The 18599-nt window shown below is 39.7% G+C and overlaps 1 protein-coding gene across 1 annotated transcript; it reads right to left on the reverse strand.

Annotated features, from left to right (window-relative positions):
- Window positions 1–9183: 9183 nt before the first annotated feature.
- Window positions 9184–17688, reverse strand: ccdc39 (coiled-coil domain 39 molecular ruler complex subunit). Its single transcript, XM_073492185.1, has 20 exons — window positions 17599–17688; window positions 16428–16547; window positions 16194–16340; window positions 15940–16098; window positions 15746–15838; window positions 15508–15636; window positions 15211–15402; window positions 15024–15134; window positions 14806–14931; window positions 13380–13574; window positions 13115–13279; window positions 12893–13030; window positions 12527–12735; window positions 12301–12424; window positions 12020–12179; window positions 11780–11886; window positions 10208–10348; window positions 9829–10008; window positions 9615–9703; window positions 9184–9367 (listed from the first exon to the last, which is right to left on the reverse strand). Exons 1-20 carry the CDS (start codon window positions 17686–17688, stop codon window positions 9184–9186), a joined length of 2859 nt encoding a protein of 952 aa, XP_073348286.1.
- Window positions 17689–18599: the final 911 nt, after the last annotated feature.

Consider the following 18599-nt stretch of genomic DNA (forward strand, 5'->3'; position numbering starts at 1 on the left):
TAAGTTAAGGGAACAATGAAATGCCTCCCCATGAAATATGAAACACAGACACAAAAAATCAAAACACAATCAAAATCAAAACAGATTTATTCTGAGACACACATTTGTGACAATATAAAAGACAGTGGTTCAATGTGATGATTTAGAAAAATAAAATATTTAAAATGATAAAAAAGAGTACATGTTTAAGAAATCCCTCCCTCTGAGATAATTATAGATCCTTTATTAAGACATTAAGCATACTATGTTTACATGATCTGTAAGAACAAGATAATGGGGTGGACAGGATTTATTATTAGAATTTGGAATTGATTGAATAGCCTAAAGGCCACTGTTATGGAGGCGGTACAGCAGTCTTTGTTAACCATGAAGCATCTTCACGATCTAAATACACACAATTTATATCCTATTACGCTTTGTGAACAGGCAAATAGGCTACTGCCTCAGCTGAAGTGCACAGTCATACATGTACTATACTATACATGCAAACCATTTCAAGAAGGTACAGCAAGGTACAATCAACAAACAAACAAGCTAACAAACAAACATGTACAAAGTTTTGCCAACTCACCAATAAATGGTCTGGATGTTTCAGCAGTGCATCAAACTCCAACAAAACCTTCATCTCCTGTCCCCAAATGTCCAGCTGATCCATTTCAGTAACATATTTTGTCCAAAACACAGTATTCCATGATTAAATGGTGACAAAATAGCAAAAAAACTGCGACCGCAGATGCTTTTATCAGTCAAAAAACACTTATATCACAACAGAGGCCAGTATCCCTCTGCACCGGAGATCATTTGCGCAGATATGAGTGTCTATGCTCGCCCTAGAGCCTAAAACAGCCACATGCTGATGATTCCACATGCCATTGTTAACCACAGAGCATCTTTAGGGTTTACAGTAAAAATAAATAAGATTTAATTTTCATGTTCTCTGTTACTGAACCAAACTGAAAGCTACAGAGAAACAAAATGTCCTTCCATGTGCTGTCAGTGAAGCCCTTATGAAAACTGTTTGTAGAAAGAAATGTTGCTGTTTTACTCAAGTTCCAGGTCTCTGCAAGTTGATCTTTCAAGCCGTCCTCAATGGAAAGCAAAGCCTGCAGAAGGTAGGAAATCAATCTAAAACTGATATGCTTCTAAAGGTATTCAGCCGTATATGAAATGGTTACACAATCCATAGTTAAAGGGCTAAAACATACAGTTACCTGGTTCTTCAGTGTGAATGAGTCAAATTGTTGTAAAAAATCTCTCTGTGTTACTTCTGATGAATTGAGTCGCTCTCTCCCATGCCGCGGTCCATGTTTAATCAATGTTATACTGATTTTTTTTCTTAGTTTCTCCACATGACCCGTGATGCACTGCCCTTTAAAACCATCCGGGGCAGATCGAGTCGACATTCAGAAGACGACCACGCACTTGACCACATCTTGGACAAAGGCCTGATCCACGTCAGTATGGACATGAGATTCCTGTTTATAGCTTCAGCTCTCCTGCTGGGGGCCACGCTCACCATCTCACTGGAAGACCGCACCTCACAGTGCAAAGTCAAATGGTAATGTAGAATTTTATTTTATTTATTTATTTATTTTTTGGAGTATTTGTGCAAAGTCAGCACCAATTAAGAGAGGACAAGGAGATTTAACAAACTTGTGTTGAGTCAAACCATATATGAGTGTGCTGTAAATACTTTGAGGGAATGTTTGAGTGAATTCTCTGTAAATGTCTGTGTAAAATGACTTCATCTGGTTATTAATCTCCATACTGCTGCTGTTAATGTTCACTGAGCAGACGCTGCATCATGTGACCAGTGAGACATATATAATGCTGGCGTGTGGGATGCATGAAATCCAGTTTAAAGGGGTCAAAAGCCTGTTAGACAGGTTACTTCAAAGTTGTGTGCAGGCTGATTTCTCACGCATGTTATCTTGGATATGGCTCAGGACTCACAAGACTTACATTGGTCATACCTCCGCAGAGAAGCAGAAAGCTATGATAATTCACAAAATCTAGAGTCTGTTTTTGAATCTCTTTTTAGTGTAATATGACAGTGACAATTCGATAAATTCGCTGCTCTCTCTGCAGGTTGTTTAACATCTCGTGCGACAGCGTCTTTGGAAGGGTGGTGAGCCAGATCAAGGCCTGGCAGATCAGGCAGAGCTGTTTATACGCAGGAGAGAGGTGCTCGTACGAGGTCAGAAACATCTCAACCACATAACATGCTGTTGAATCATAATTTATCATGAATAAGGAGTCAAGCGAAAGTTTTTTGTGAGACGAATCCTCATTTTCAGCATAATTTAAAGCAACATTATGTAACTTTTTACCTTAAAACAACACCTTCAAGATCATTTTGATGGTACAGTATAACAGGGTGAATGGTGTCTCTGTCTCAGCCACTCCGCCTCATCACTTGTTTCTGCACTATGTAACTTCAGTGAGAGGGTAGGTGATGAGTTTTGTTTGTAGTTAGCACCTACATTACATCTGACATATTGTTGCAAACCTGGTATTTGTCTTCACAACAGTGGTGTTGCACTCAGAAAACTGTAGGGGGCGCCAAATTGCATAAAATGCCAATTTCTACATAATGTTGCTTTAAATGAGAATAAGATTCCAGGATGTTAGAGATGGATGTTAACATGTTAGCTCAGAGAGATAATGCCCATCTCAAATAATATGGGTACATAGTCCTTGATTTAAAGGTGCACTATGTAGTTTTGGGGAAGAAATTTTAATCAGAAGAGAAAAATCTTCATTGACTGAATTTGAATGCCACACAAATTTCATACTGTTTTACTTTGTTTATATGTGATGGACCCTGCCACCTTTTCTAGCTTCAAACAGTGTTCTGGGACCTTATTGTCCTCTGAGAACAGCTTGTTCATTCAGTTATGGAAAAAATAAATAATTAATTTGTATTATTACCTCATTAATATCGTAAATATCAAAATTCTGAGTTTAAATGTTTTCTCCAAAACTACATTGTGCCTCTTTAAATGTTTTAGATAGACCATAATGCCTTTTGGCCACCTGCGCACAAGAAGTTAACAGGATCTATTCTGGGCCAAGAACCGAAATCCATTAAGTAGTTTTTGTGTAATCCTGCCCACAGCACAACCATCCAAGAAACGGACACAGGTGAAAACACAACCTCCTTGGCAGAGCCAGTGAACACTTACAGCAGCATTCACCTTTGTACATCTACACTACGGTCTCCTATACACCATTTATTAGATGTTTGTGTAGTGGTTATAAAAGCTAAATAAGAGCTGCCCAAGTTAAGTTAGACCATTTTCAGTGTGGTACACCCCTAAAGATCCTTCAAATAGTCTTCAAAAAATGATATCTGCATACGAGACATTGTCCTCAACATATCAAACAATAAGATGTAAATGCAAGTTGACTGGTTCATCAGTCGTACTTGATGCACAGAGTTGAAAATATCCTCCTTTCTTCACAACCTGAGCTTGAAATATGCAGCATGCAATGTTTCCTGTCAGACCTGACTGACTTTGAGATGTGCTGCAGCTCGTGTCAACGGCTCCTTACGTGATCACCGCCACACACACGTCTCCAACCACCAGAAAAGTGAGCGACCTCCAGTTTCTTCTCGAGCAGTCCACCGTCTGCAAAATGACTGTAAGTGTGTGTTTTTTTCTGAATGAGTATCCGGATCCGTATCCAGATGGAAAATGTGTGTGAAGAGAAATGTTATTTTTCTGTTGGGAGGGATAATCAGCTTTAGTCACCGACATTCCTCCTGATGTGTGTGCTGTGCAGGGAGAGGCCGTATCTGAGTTCTCCAAAGATCCAGCTGATAACAGCACAAACTACTGCAGCCTCCAGAATCTGATGGAAGGTAAATGTTTGATCTAATCACAGAAGAACAACCATGAAAGTGGATTTACTTGTGTTGCTTCCTAGTCATTAATCAACCTACATCAGTGTTTTAATCCATAAGAAGCCATGATAATGTGTGCTCTTCTCCGTTCAGGAAGTGACCTGATCAATGCTGAGGGATACAAACAGTTCAGCAACAAGTGGATCTGTTCTGGGTTTGATACCGCCAACTGCACCTTATAGGTGGAGAAAACTGGTTCTTAACAGTGTGTTTTCTTCTTGTTTTATTCCTATGTGCATCATTTGTATCGTTATATAGTTGAAAAGTTGAAAAAAAAATGCTTGTAATTGCAGTTTTAAATGATTAAGTCAACTTTTTTGTCTTTGCTGGTTTTAAAGGAGACATATTATGCTCATTTTCAGGTTCATAATTTCATTTTAGGCTACTACTAGAATAGGTTTGCATGCTTCAATGCACAAAAAACATCAGTTTTCTCATACTGTCCAGTGCTGCGGCTCTGTATTTCCCCTCTGTCTGAAACACTCTGTTTTAGCTCCTGTCTCTTTAAGGCCCCTCCTCCTGTACACTAAGTCTCCTTTGATTGGTCAGATCAAACACGCCTGACCCAGCATCGCTAAAAACACCAGAGCAGCAGTGCTGAATCAACTCTTATGTGCCAAATTAGCATACATTACGCAAATGTGTGACACAGTGAAGTAGCGTGATGTAACAAAGTCAGGGAATTAAAGGCGGACTACTTATGAGGCATTTCAGGAGCAGTGTTTTCTGTGGGAGAGAGCAGCTTCTGTTGGTGCGGACTTTGACCCCTTTAACTTTTTAAAGAGCTTTTACATGCACAAGAAAATATAAAACACTCAAGGAAAGTTAAAAAAAGAAAAAGCATAATAGGTCTCTTTTAAATAAATGCACTGATATGAGACTGAGGATGTTTTAACAGCAGATGCACATCGACTCCCCCTGAACACCATGTAAAAAAAATTGCGATCGTGAGCAGTGACTTGTATAAAAGTGTACCTCGAGAATAAATAGCAGGATGCATCAAAATTCATGCAGTTTAACTAACTCTGTGTGGATATAACTAACAGAGGAGAGGAGCACTGATGCCTTCAAAAAGCAGCAGCGCTGACACCACACTGAAGATGATTGTTCTCACACTGACTATAATCAGTTTATGTTGTTGTTTTTACACCATGACCGTGATTCTGCTTCACTCAAACAGCATATCTGTCATCGACCGTGACTCACTCACCACGACTGTGAAAGGATTGTATTGTATCGCATAAAATGAACAGATGCTTCTGAGAGATGTAACGTTAAAACAAATAAAATTAAAAAATTAAGCAGACAACATATGTTGTTTTAAGTACTGGGTGGTTTGAAAGGTATCATGTGAGCAGGCGGAGTAGTAACGTCTTAGAGCCTTCATCTTCAGGCTGTGTTCACCCTCTACTGGCTGGAAGTGAAACTGCAGTAATAACATTCATATCAGTATGAAGTTAAACATTCCTTTGTAATTCCCTGTCCCTTTACATTAACTTATTATTTACTCATTAACTAATTTTACACATGCAATCATGTTTTCTGTCTTTCTCACACAGATCTGCTGATGTTTCACTGCAACTAACTGAGGATTTGACTGTTTTAACTTTCCTCCTCACTGTCCAACTTGTAATCCGCAACATTAACTTCCTTTAAAATCCTTAAACAGTGTCTTTTGTCAGCAGACTGCGAAGGTATCTCAGGTTCTGCTGTAGACTGCAGTCCTGCCTGCTAAACAACTGTGTTGACACAGTTCTCACTGCTCGATGTATTGTCAGAATAATGAACAAAGCGGAAAAATGTGACCTTCATTCTTCTGCTTTGTTCAGATGTACTGGGCTGCTCAAACTCACTGCCAATCCTGCCATTGAAACAGGTTGTAGTCACTTCTCATATAACCTTTGTTTGTCAGTCACTGCGAGCGTGTTAACTGGAATACAGTTTGGAGTCTGTCCCCTATAAGTGAAACACACCAGTTCATCCTTTAGAGAACATCGTTGTAGTGTTGTTGTTTTCTTCCTGTCATGACTTTATCAAGACTGAACATGAGCAGAATTTGATCCAGAGTTACTAGATACAAAAAACACCTCAGAATCTCTGACCACATCTCCAACTTGTTCAGGGATTCAAACAGTAGAACTGGGAGTGGAACAAAATGACCAGTCAATATGATAATCAGGCCTCTGGTTTATTTCTTCTTGCACCTTTACTGACTTTTACATCGACTCAGTAATCATGTGTCTAAATACGTTTAAAAAAAGAATTTCCAGAAATACAGTGTTTCTATCCTTGTATTTCCTTATGTATTTCTGATCACCTGCAAATTATCAGGTGTATATTATGCAATAAGGTAGACACAAATGGGTTAAAGAAACAGTTAACCAAAAAAAAGAAAAAGAAAATCAAATTTAGTCATTATCTACTCACTCACATGCTGGTGGAAAGTCAGGCGAAGTCTCTTAGTCCACAAAACGTTTCTGGAGCATTACTGAAAAACTGTATCCTAATCAACTGAAAAACTGAGAAACTTAAAAAAAAAAAAACACAACTGTATAAAAACATAAAATGGCTCCATACAGCTGAAACAGCATAACCAAGTCTCCAGAAGCATTGCGATATCAAATTGATTTGAAAAAACATTATTTACAGCCTCAACGCACGGTCAAGCTTGTACACCCACTTCAGACGGGGTGTGAACATATTGCTTTTAGCTCAGGAGCTACAATGATGATTTCAGCTTTGAGAAGGGTGTAAATAATGTCTTTTCAAATTGATTTGGGATCTCCAGGCTTTTGGAGCCTCATGAGCTGCTCGGAGCCATCTTATGTTTCATTTTTAAGCTGTTAATTTACCTTTTAAAACAAGTCCCCAGCTACTTCAGTTGTTTAGGAGAATGCTGCAACGCTGTTTTGCTGATAAGCTCCAGAAATGTTTTGTGGGCTACCAAACTTCACCTGACTTTCCATCGGCTTGGGGGTGGGTAGGAAAATGGGGATTTTCCTTTATCAGTGAACTTATCCTTTAATTCTGTGAAATTTAAGAGGGAACATATCTCTTCATTTATACATTTTTGCTTGCATTTTGGTTCATATTGCCACATTACTGATTTCACAGTTCCTACCTCGTTGCTGCTCAGTTTTCATGTTTAAGTCGTTGACATATTTTTCAGCTGAAGCCTGAAAATCTAGTAGTCATCTTACAACGGCTCCCTGGAGGACATTGCAGTGCAGTTTAGTGTTAATTTCAATGATGATTATTCAGAATGGTGTGAGTATTGTTTCAAACTTCTATAATTCAAATAACGATAAAACGGACACCACGCTGCATTATTCATTTTTACTAATCTCTCTTTGGTGAATCAAAGCAAATGCAGTTACTTCACCTGTATGAGTTTAGACCTGATCAAGCCTTGCTCAGTTTAATTTCATCAATTAAAATTAACCACTTAAAACTCATATTTGGTCCTCAGTGGTGGTGCGATACTTCCATTCAGTTCTGCAGGTTTCAAAGAGAATAATCTTTGACAAATCTAAAAATACTTGTTGCAAGTAAAGTTAGAAACATACATTAAAAGCTTCTTATTCACATATTTCTGTAGAGAATCATTTTCAAAAGTCCAAATCTTTCAAGTCTAGCTCCTGTACAGCAAGTGACCAAACACACAGAAACTAGTTTAGTTTAGGTTTAAACTCTGGTGATGTTCTTTACTGTCAGACTGAAGTTCACATCAGGTAGGAGCTGCTGGATTATGCTGTAGAGCTGAAAGACACAAATAATTTAAATGTAATCATATTCAGGTCAGTGTCCGCTAATTATCCCTTTGTGTGCTGCGCACATCATATCAGAGAGCACAATTTGGGAAGAAGGTGAACACGGCTAGGAATTAGTTTATTACCTGATTCGTGACTGGAGCGATTGTTGTTTCATTTAGCTCCCGAGAGGACTGGACAGCTGCCTGAAGGATTACTATAACTGTGGAAAAGAAATTCAAGATCATTTAAGCCGTGCTAGACTTCAATATGAATTATATTCTGCACAATTTAAATGCACTTACCATTGTCTGTTGGATCAGATGTTGGTAGGACTGATGTAGCCTTGATTGGAGGTGGAGAGGGAAGAGGTAACACGCCTGTGATTTCAGAGGAGGGAAAGGAAGCTAGGGAAATATTGGATGAAATTACACATCTACAAAATCTCATTTAACCTTGCAATGCTTTTTGCCTGTACTCACTTGTCTGTGCAGCACACGAGACCAAACATCCAGCAAGCAGGATCAGCAACAGCATGTCTTAGAGTTTAAAAAAAGAGTAAAATCTGCGCTGAGAAAGTGTTCCCTCTGTTCCCACAGAGCCTCTGGCTACTTTTGTTCTGTACCAGGAAACAACACCAATATTCAGAGGGTGTGGAAAAAACCAGTAATACAGCCTTTTCACAAAGAAGTGCCTGAGTCACTCTGGCAGGTAAAAAATAATTATCCAGCCTGTTAAGGTGTAAATAAACTGTGGCAGCAAATTCTGATGTGTGCAAACACCAACTCTGAGATTTGTTTTATTGAGATTTCTTGGAGTCTGTTACAGTTTAAAAACACACAGTAAAAACAAGACAGCAAGGATCATGATTCTTTATGTTTTAAATAAAAGAAACATTGACATTATGATGTCTATGTATGGTGTTGCAGAGATATCTACTGAAGTTAGCACGCTAACCAGGTAGCTTTGACACATTTCAATCCAAAGCTCCTGTGATAGCGGCGTAAACACAGACACTCCCCTGGTCCACAAGCTCCCAATCCAAACCATTAGCTGCACAGCTAACTGAGCTAACTAGCTAAGGGCAGCCACAGTTAGCAGCAGTAAGCAGTTACTTTGGTGATATGCAGCCCCCTTTTAGTTTCGAGTATGAATTTGACAGGTGGCCAATTCTTACATATAGCACCTTTAAGTCTGTCAATCACATCCAGTGTTTCTGGTGATCGTCAAGTCTTTCTTTTGGCCACATTTGATTTACATGAATAAATATAATAACTACAAAGACATAAAGACTACAAAAAACAAGTTTAAGAATAATACTTGCAATAATTTACTTTTTTAAGCGTCAAAATATGGAATGACAACACACACCAACAACTAAGTATTGTTGGTAATGACACAGTTAATCTGTGGAGCTATAACTAACTAGAAGTAACTCTCTTTCTCTTGTTGGCTGAGGCGTTAAATTGTTCTTTATCCACATCAGTAAATAACGAACAATCAGCCATCAGACAGAGGAGCAGCACACTACGGGTTCTTTGACTTCTTCCTGCTGCTGCTGCTGCTGCTGCTGCTCGCACAGCTGGAGCGACTGGAGGTGGTGCGAGGAGGCGAGGTCACCGACAGGTCCAAGCCCAGTTCCACACTCTTCAGTATGGGGGAGTGAAGTGCAGAGACCCTTGGGCTGCTGCCGGCTGAGGACGCAGGGGAACTTCAAGACAGAGACAGAACAACACCATGAAGACACAGAGGAAGAGCAGCATACCAAATCCTCCTGTCAGGGTACACAGGAGCTTGAATGGAACTGAACTAGAATATGTTTTCACATTTTATTCATACAGGTAAAGACAAGTGAACATCTGATGAAAGAGCAGTATCACTTTCATCACGCGCAGTATTATGCTCAGAAGTTCATCTGACGACAAGCCCTCATCATTTCTCCAACCTTGACTACTGACCTCATAGGGGCGGATCTGCGGGTTGAGTTTATCTTGGAGCTTCGATTGCTGGTGGGAGTGGAAGACGGAGACGGAAGAGACAGATTGGCCTGAGACAAACAACAGAAAAAACACGGAGGTTCATATTTTCACTTAAATTCCCTAAATGACTCCAAAAATCACGGCCTGTCACGACGTCACTCTTTATTAAATTGCAGTGTTTCTTGTTTCATACCTGCAGGAAGTACTTTTCCAGCGCTGGTCTGAGGTCAGGGTTGTCCTCCATGGCCTCGTTCAGCATCTTGTCGATACCCTTGTTGAATTCTTTCAGCTCCCTAAGCTTTATGTCCTTCTCCTCAAAAGTCTCAGTCTCTGTGTTTTTTGCTACATGGATCTCTTCGGTCAGCTTGGAGCACTAACAGGCAGCAGGACAATACAGCATTTACTGTACAATTATGGTAACTGCTAATTATTGTTTGTATTTTAGGGTGTTTGCATTCTTTTATTTATTATTCATTCCCAGTGCATATTGTACACAGTGCACACAGTACGCTGTAGTAATGATGACAGATGTCAAATGTGTTTAGGAATAGAGGTACATGCAGACATCAAACCTGCTTTGTGGTTCTGTCAACCTTCTCCTGATGGGAAGCGATTTCTTTGCTCAGTTCACTGACGAATGACTGTCTGTGCTCTATCTTCTCTTTCTCCACCTGCTCCTCTTGCAGCAGACTCTCCCAGGTATTGCTCATGTCCTGGAAATGGAGAGCGCCACACAAGCATAGAGGTGTGCACGTACATTCACACAAGGTCAATTTCACCAGATGACTCAGATAGATAGAGTTGTTGAGTGAGTTTATAAACAATCTAATACTCTCTCAGGGACACAACTAAATAATACAACGAGGCTGTGTGATACCGATGAGATGAGACAGGAAATGAGGATGGAGGACAAGTGAACCCGAGGAATGAAGAGAGAGTGCTTCAGCAAGGAAGATAGTGAAAATGGTGAATAAAAATTAAATGAGGAGTAAACATTGATATGTGGTGCAGTATTAAAGGGTAACTCCCCCTGAGTGACATCAATGGAGGTTATCAATCAGATTACATGATGCTTCCTCTGGAGCCACAAAAAACTTTGTACTACTTTTTTATCACTTAAAGATAGCCCTTAAAAACAAAAGAACACCTGATGTATTGCTAACTATTTCCAACCAGTAACTACAGTGTAATTGTTACGTCACTAACTCAACCAACTGACAAAGCTAATGTTTGTATGCTAGCATAGCCCATTCAGATACTTGATTACACTGCTGTTAAATAATGATAAATAATGTGAACTGTGATGTTTTTAAAAGACATTTCCCAAAAATGACACAATATACCTAAAAATACAAAAACATTATGCTAACAATGTTAAGACTGAATAATAGAAATACATCAGCTAATGTAGGAAGGTTAGCATAATCTGATTTTCTCACTCAATCTAAACTGCATGAATAGTATTAACTCTGAAACACACATACATTTCTTCACCTACACAAATATAAATTAAAAAAAGGCATTATCTGTTAGCATTAACTTTGATATACTATGAATTTGATCTGATTAAACTGAACTATGGAAGCTACTTGAGATGCTGCATTGACTTCCTGTTTACATAGTTGATTGCTTTTGATTGGACAGTGCTACAGACATTTCCTATCAATCAGTTTACAAGTCTTTACGAGCTGAGATGTTTTGTTTTTGTTGATTTTTTGTAAATCACTATGTTGAAACTAGTGATTTCATTTTCAAAAAGTAGTAGTTAGGACTTGGGAACTGGTTTATACACAAGCTTAGTTGGGATATTAAAAAAGCTGGTGCAACCACATTCAGAATAACGAGAGATGTGTCACACATTTATAGTGGTGAGTCTGTAGGTTTGATTTCTTGGTCATGGACATAAACAGGACAGTTATGACATATTTACTTTATACTATCAACTATATCATCATTAGAAGGTTCACACTAGTAATAAATGAGGGATAAAGATAAAAACTGTTTGACCATAGAGTTGACTAGATGTGACATAAATAAGTTACTTCTGTGAGTATTGTAATGTGACACAGTGAGTCACTGATTTAAGATGAGATGTTTAATATTCAAGAGTTAATTGCTCCACACAGGTTTTAAATGGGACTAACCTGTAAGTCCTGTTGGTGCTCTTGGACCTGTCTTTTCTTATATCTCAGCATCTCTTCAGTCGCCCTCAGCTGCTCTTCTAGCTTCAGATTTTCCTGGTACTCTAGACCTAAAACAGAGAATAGTAAAATTGACTTTGTGATCAATGAAATCTACTCTGATGAGAAAAAACGTAAGTAAATCACAGAACTTCCTGCTGAGCTGCTGGTTTAGGTTCATTCAGTCCACCTGCTCATACGTACTGGATTCTTTTGCAACGCCGAGGGATGAGCGAAATGATGAGTTACAATTGTCGAACAGCTGGATGGTGTTCTCCAGAGCTCTATGTTCTAGCTCCATCTTACGGATTTTAGCATCCAGAGCGTCTCCCTGCCTCTTGAGCTCCTCTCTCTCTTGTGCATTCTGATGAAAAACACACAGCAGTGATTCAAAGTGCTGCTGTGCACTGCAGGAACAAATCTGACCTCGTTCAGCTTCTACAGACTCTGCATGGAACATGATGGTGCGTTCAAAGACCTCTTACCTTTGTGATGTAGTAAGCCTGGGACTTCTCCTCTTCTCCCTCAGGAGCTGCTATCGAAAGCATCACGATCTCAAAGCGTTTCTTCATCATGTCGATCTTGGACAGTTTCTCATTCAGTTCAGCACTGAGACAGAATCAATCTCTGAGATTAATGGATCTATTTTTGTAAAATGTCAAAAAGTTTAATCTGTTTGACCTTACAGAACAGTGAGATGAGGGCTTGTACCTGAGTCCCTGTCTCTCCTGCTCACTAATCTTCAGCTGTTGGTTCAGCATTTCTCCATACACCTTGATCTCATCCTCCCGCTCCTTTATGGCTTTCTGCAGCTCCAGCTTCCTCTTCTCAAACGACAGCACGCTGCCCGCCTGGCTGTACAGCAGGTCCCTCATACGCTTCACCTCCATCTTCATGATGTTGTGCTCCACGATGTTGTCCTGATGGGAGGTCAACAACACAGTGCAGTTTTTCCAAACTTTTTTCTCAGTGGTATCAGAAACTGATCTTTTAACTTTGTGTGTAAGTCCATGTGGCTGTTATGTGGGTGTTTAGACTGGTGATTTCATGATACCTGCTGTGACATCATGTAGTTACCTGTTTCCTGAGCCTGACTCTCTTCAGCTCCTCGTCACTGGTGTTACAGAGCAGCAAGAGCTCCTCTACCTTGTCAGTCAGATATCTCTTCTGAGCGTCTGACTTCTCCTTCTCTTTCCTAAGATACCGTGTATCGTCCTGTCAAGACAAAGACTGGATTTATTTCACTTGTTTGGTTTGTGGAAAAAGCAGAACAGTCTGGTGACGAACAGTCAGACTGACCTCAGAGTCTTTGAGTGCGTTGGTGATCATGTTGGCTGTCTTCTTCCTCTCCTCTAGAGCTTCGGTCAGCTCAGCGATCTTCTGATCGAGCATTTGCTTTTCCTCGGAGTGAATGTCACCCTGCAGCTGTGCCAGTTTTTTATCCAGGCATAAGATCTGGGTGTCCTACATGAGACAGGAAAGTGAAAGGAAATGTTTTGGTGTTTACAGACGGGTGATAATGTGACTGTAGGTCACATTTGTGTGTGTTTTCTGGTTAGCATGCCTGTCCATTGATGGTGCTCTGCTGTCTTATTAATTCCTTCTCCAGTTTTCTGAGCTGGCTGTCCAGGTTGGTGATGATGGATTTACTCCTGGAAATCTCGGCGACAGAATCCTTCTCCTTCGTCTTCAGGGCCTTGAACTGTTCTTTATGACGGCAAAGCTCCTCCCTGCAGTCACGCAGCTGGACATCCAACTCCTACAGCAAAGCACAGGCCAGACAGGGACACACAGTAGTTTTATAGCAAGAGCTATATCAATTTGTCACATGTAACAATAATTCTTAAAAGACAAGATTTTTATTAATTTATTGTGAGAGGGACATAACGAGGTTAAGAGCTAATTCCTGCATTTATATTGATTTATATCAGCCAGGCAGGATGACATGATCTACAATGATTAAATTAGCTTCCTATTATATACTGGTAGCCCAACAAAAAATAATTAAATTCTATCAAATTTGCTGTATAATTATTGAAATATAACTAGTTAAATTCACAATTAGTTTCAGTCTGTTTAGTGAGTAGATAATGTTGCTGCGCACTGTCCTTTACTGTCTCATCTTTTATTGATGTTCAATTCTGTTTTTTATGAGAATACATGAGAATAATATGAGAATATTATATAAATTGTTTTTGTTTGTTTATTTAGTGTTTGTGTAGGACCTGTGGTTCTTCACGGACAGGGTGTGAAGCCCTGTAGCCTGAGAGGTGAAACCCAGGGCACGAAGACTTCACAAAGAACACACTTTAAGCTTACTCGTGTGAGCAGAGGGGAGTAAATGAGGGCAACCTAGATTCATGTATTAACATTGTTAACAAATCAGAGCTTCTCTAAACTTGACAGTCAGTGGAAAACGTTGAGGGAATTTTACCAAAGTAAATCAAACTGAGGGAGAGTAAAGGAGGATGGAGCGGGGCAAAAATATGATTTCGAAAAGTGATGTGGACATGCAGCCTTCATCAGTTCCCTGTGGATATTATGTTGTCCATACCTACAACAAGCAGTGCTGCCTTTAGGCTAAAAAGCTGGTCGTTTTGAGTCCATTTCATGTGGTCAATTTCTGAATCTGAAGCTGATTCTGAGCATCCCACCCCAACAAGCGTGACACCGCAGAAAGAAAATTTGTACTTAAATGTGTTTTCATAGGTTCACTGATATGAAGATTATTATCTTTTATGTTTTTATGTTTGTAATTGTTTGAAGCCTTTAACACGCTCTGTTCCACAGTGCAGCTTTAAATTCATGGCAACACGACACACAGCTGTTTTGATTGAGTCCAAAGCTTTCAGCAAAACCAATCAAAGAGTGTTCTGAGACGTAAAAAGGACTTGAGATGAAAAATGTATAACTTGTTCAACAACAGTTCTCTTCCAGCTGCCTCCATAACAAACCAACAGTTTATGGTTGCGGACTGTCGGGCTGCTGACCTTGATTTCCAGCTCCTCGTCCTTGAGGAACTGGTCCATCTGTGCAGCTCTCTCCTCCTCACTGAGGGCCGACTGAGTCACAACTTCCAACTTCTCCTCCAGAGCAACGTTATAGGCCCTGGCCTCCTTTAGTCTACAACACACACATATACACACAGAGCTTGTCAATGAAAGCTAAAGTGATAGCTTAGCAACAGACGCATGTTCTAGGATCTCACTGACTTCTTGTTGTTGTTGTCCTCGATGTCTTTCTTCATTCTGGATATGTGTGATGTCACAGACTTCACATCAGAGATTGCTCTGTCCCGTGTACTTTTGCAAGTGTTGAGCTGTAGGACACATGACAATTAGTCTCTCTTACAATATGAAGTGAAATGACAGATGAAGATTTCATGTTGAATAGACCTCATCCTGCAGCCTCCTGTGGTTATTTTCCTGCTCCTTCAGATCCTGCCGCAGCTTCACAGCCTGTCGCTTGGCAATGCTGATCTTCCTCTCAGTTTCCTCGTTGTTGTTCCTCTGAGTATCCAGCAGGTGTTTCTTCTCTGTGATGGCGGCGTTCCTTTCCCTGATGTTCTGTTTGGCTTGGGCGAGTTGCTGGTTGGATAAAAGTACAAGAACACAAATATTCTGTTCACATTCTGTTGGAGTTTAGTTTAGCTGTAGTATGAGTCAGCAGGAGCGAGGGGTCAGAGACTTTACCAGCGCACACTGCTGCATCTCAGCATCCCGCTGCTGCATCTGCTTCATGGTGTTTTCCCATTGGTGGATGAGCTGCTGTGTCTCCATGTGGGCCTGCTGCAGATTTTCTGTAGTTTTATCCAAAGCAATCTGTTGGGAAAGCAGAAGAAGAAAGTATTCTTGAGTTTGTCACATGGTACTTTTTCAGCTTCTTCATTCATATAAACAGCAAGAATGTAGTGAAACAGTATTTTCTTACTTGTGTAGATAAAGTCTCAGTCAGTTCTTTGTCAAGTGCTTTGCGCTTTTCATTGGCCTCCAGAGTCTTCTTCTCTATAGCCAGAGTGAGTGACTGTGTCAGAAGAGATTATATAGCTGTTAGCTCAGGATGACTTGAGTTTAAGAACAGAACAGCCTGTTGATCCTTATATCATACAGCTCTTTTCTCTTCACCTTGATCCTCTGCTCGTCTTGCTGGGCATACTTGATGATGGCCATCATGTCCTCATCTTTGCGTGCTGACTCCTCTAAAAATGCGTCCATGGTCTGCTGGTCCCAGTTCGTCTGGTTTCTAAACTCCTCCAGCTTCTGTTTGGCCTTGAAGATGTGGTTCTGAGGATATGGAAAAATGTTAGGTGGCACTTTTTAGCTCCAACAGCTGTAGTTGATTCTATGTTTGAGGTGTGCATGTTGTGGATGGTATTGACCTTTAGCATATTCTTCTTCTCCCCTAAAGATTGTTGGTCCTTCTCCGTCTTAACCATCTCCTGCGCCAGGCGACCTGTCTCCCTTTTTGCAAGGGCTGTGAGGTGTTTCTCCAACTCTTCCTCTCTTTCCTTTGCCCTGTACAGAGCCTAAGAACAGAGAAATCCAAATGAGAAATTAACAACACATTCCTCTCTGACACAGAATAAATTAACAGTTCGTTCTCATTCACTTACCTCAGTGTTTTTCAGCTCCTGTTCAACATTTTTGAGGAATTCAGTAATGAACTGCTCATCATCCTTGTTTCTCTCAAGTTTGTTTTCCAGTTGTGTGAACTCCTTCTCTTTTTTACGAATCTGTTGTTGATCAGGTTAAAAGCACAGCATAAGACATAATGTACAACATGCAGCATGTTTGTCCTTGTGGATGTCTCACATAGTGTGCCTGTCACTACATGCAGAACATTTGTCTTATGATACATGGACAGAGTTACTATTGACTTGAAACACTTTGTGTGTTGAAGGAAAACTTTTAAAACTTGTTCCATGTGGTCTAGATGCTTACAGTGTAGGCTAATTATCACAATGTGAGTAATGAGCTGCGACAACTTTATACAAAGGTTCATCATTGGCCATGCTGTTAGTTAAGTGCAAAACAACTAGCAAACATGACTGCAAAATATAGAGAAATTCAACTAATAATAATTATTATGATGTAATTTGTAACAGGAATCACAGATCAAAATTCCACACATGTAAAAAGCTTTCAAAACTATATCCATATTACATGATGTAATAGTAAAACATGCTACGTTCTGAACAATGGTGCAATGTATTCAATTTATTTACAAATAAATGAATAAATGTAACTCATATATAGCCATAACTTAGTACCATTAATTATGAGTGCTTGGACGATGTCTTTTTCTTTACACTTATTTAGATTATTGCTTGTATAAATTAAAATGTTCTTATAAGTGAAATTATAAAATATAAATGATGAATGTAAGATATAAATCTGATTTATATTCTGTTTGATTTTGTAATAAATTCATTTTTGAGCAGTCGTGTGACATTAAATGGTTTAAAGGGGGATATGGAGGATCAATGCCTCACAGTATAAAATAGCCCTACACAAAACTTTAACTTCATGATTGCCAGTGTGTCTCAATTGTATGCGCTCATGTGTGAAAGACAAATACCCTCAGTGGTCAGAAACAAGTGTTATGCTCTCTTATTAGGATGTATGGCAAACCTAGTACTGTTGTCTCCTGTTACTGTGTAGTAAACATATGCAGTATGCTACTCACGCAGGTTAAAAAACTCTGTCTATGTACCAAAATAAGCATTGTTATCGGCGGTGGTGTGAATAAACAGAGCTAACGCTAGCTGACTGTCCCACACTCACCTCCTCTGTCAAAGCCATGTTTTCAGCGGTGGCTTCGGGGATAGCAAAGCGCTGGTCCCAGTCCACCTCAGTGTCAGCAACACTCGACATTTTCCAGCGGGGCTTCACAGACTCTCTACAAAGTGACGAAGGATGATTCAGACTGGTCAGTGTTTCAGCTCCTCGATGAAAATCTGCCTCTTTCTCCTGTTTCTCTCCAGCTCGATCAAACCGTTGTAACCGCCGCCTGTTGACAGTCGCCCTTAGCAACCGCACGTGCCTTTAAATGTTGTCGCCACAGGGGGCAGCGCGAGGCCGGAAGGATGCTGCAGAGCGCCTCACTTTGAATCTGTCCAACGTGGGAACAAGTGAGGGCCTTGGAGTTATGAACAAACCTTTTTTTTCTTCGTAGATACTTTCTTTTGCAGGATTTTAGGAGCCTGAGGGGAAGTAATTCAGTTTAGAACAGAACAAAAAGACAAACTTAAGATAAAAATGATGCAACGAACACATACCTTTTCTGTCTTATTGCTTTAATCCTTTTTGACTGTTCTTTTTTTTTTTTTTAAACAATTATCTTCTTGGCATGTTTAGTTGATTTTATCATTTCAATTTAAATTAAAATTGCGACATATTTGTTATCTGCTTTATGTTGTTAGTCTGTAAATGATTGCTGCTGCCTATTTTGGCCAGATTCTTTACTTACTAAAAGTAGCAATACCTCAGTGTAGAAATACTCTGTTACAAGAAAAAGCAATGCAATCAAAATTATTAACATAGAAGCATCAAAATATACCTAAAGTTCCCAATGTAAAGGTTATCATGCAGAATGACCCATTTCAGAATAACCATCTTCCACCAACTGTATAGGCTGTATATGTTGGTTATATGCCTGTTGGCCAGCTTCAACGTGTGGCTGCTGTTCTCTTTACTTGATACTGTTTTTATTTGTGTGTTAAAACACAAGAAAACAGAACATTTCCACTATAAACTTTTTAGATAGCCTCCACACTTTTCTATTT

This window comes from Pagrus major, chromosome 21 (assembly GCF_040436345.1).
Source record: "Pagrus major chromosome 21, Pma_NU_1.0".
Lineage (NCBI taxonomy): Eukaryota > Metazoa > Chordata > Actinopteri > Spariformes > Sparidae > Pagrus > Pagrus major.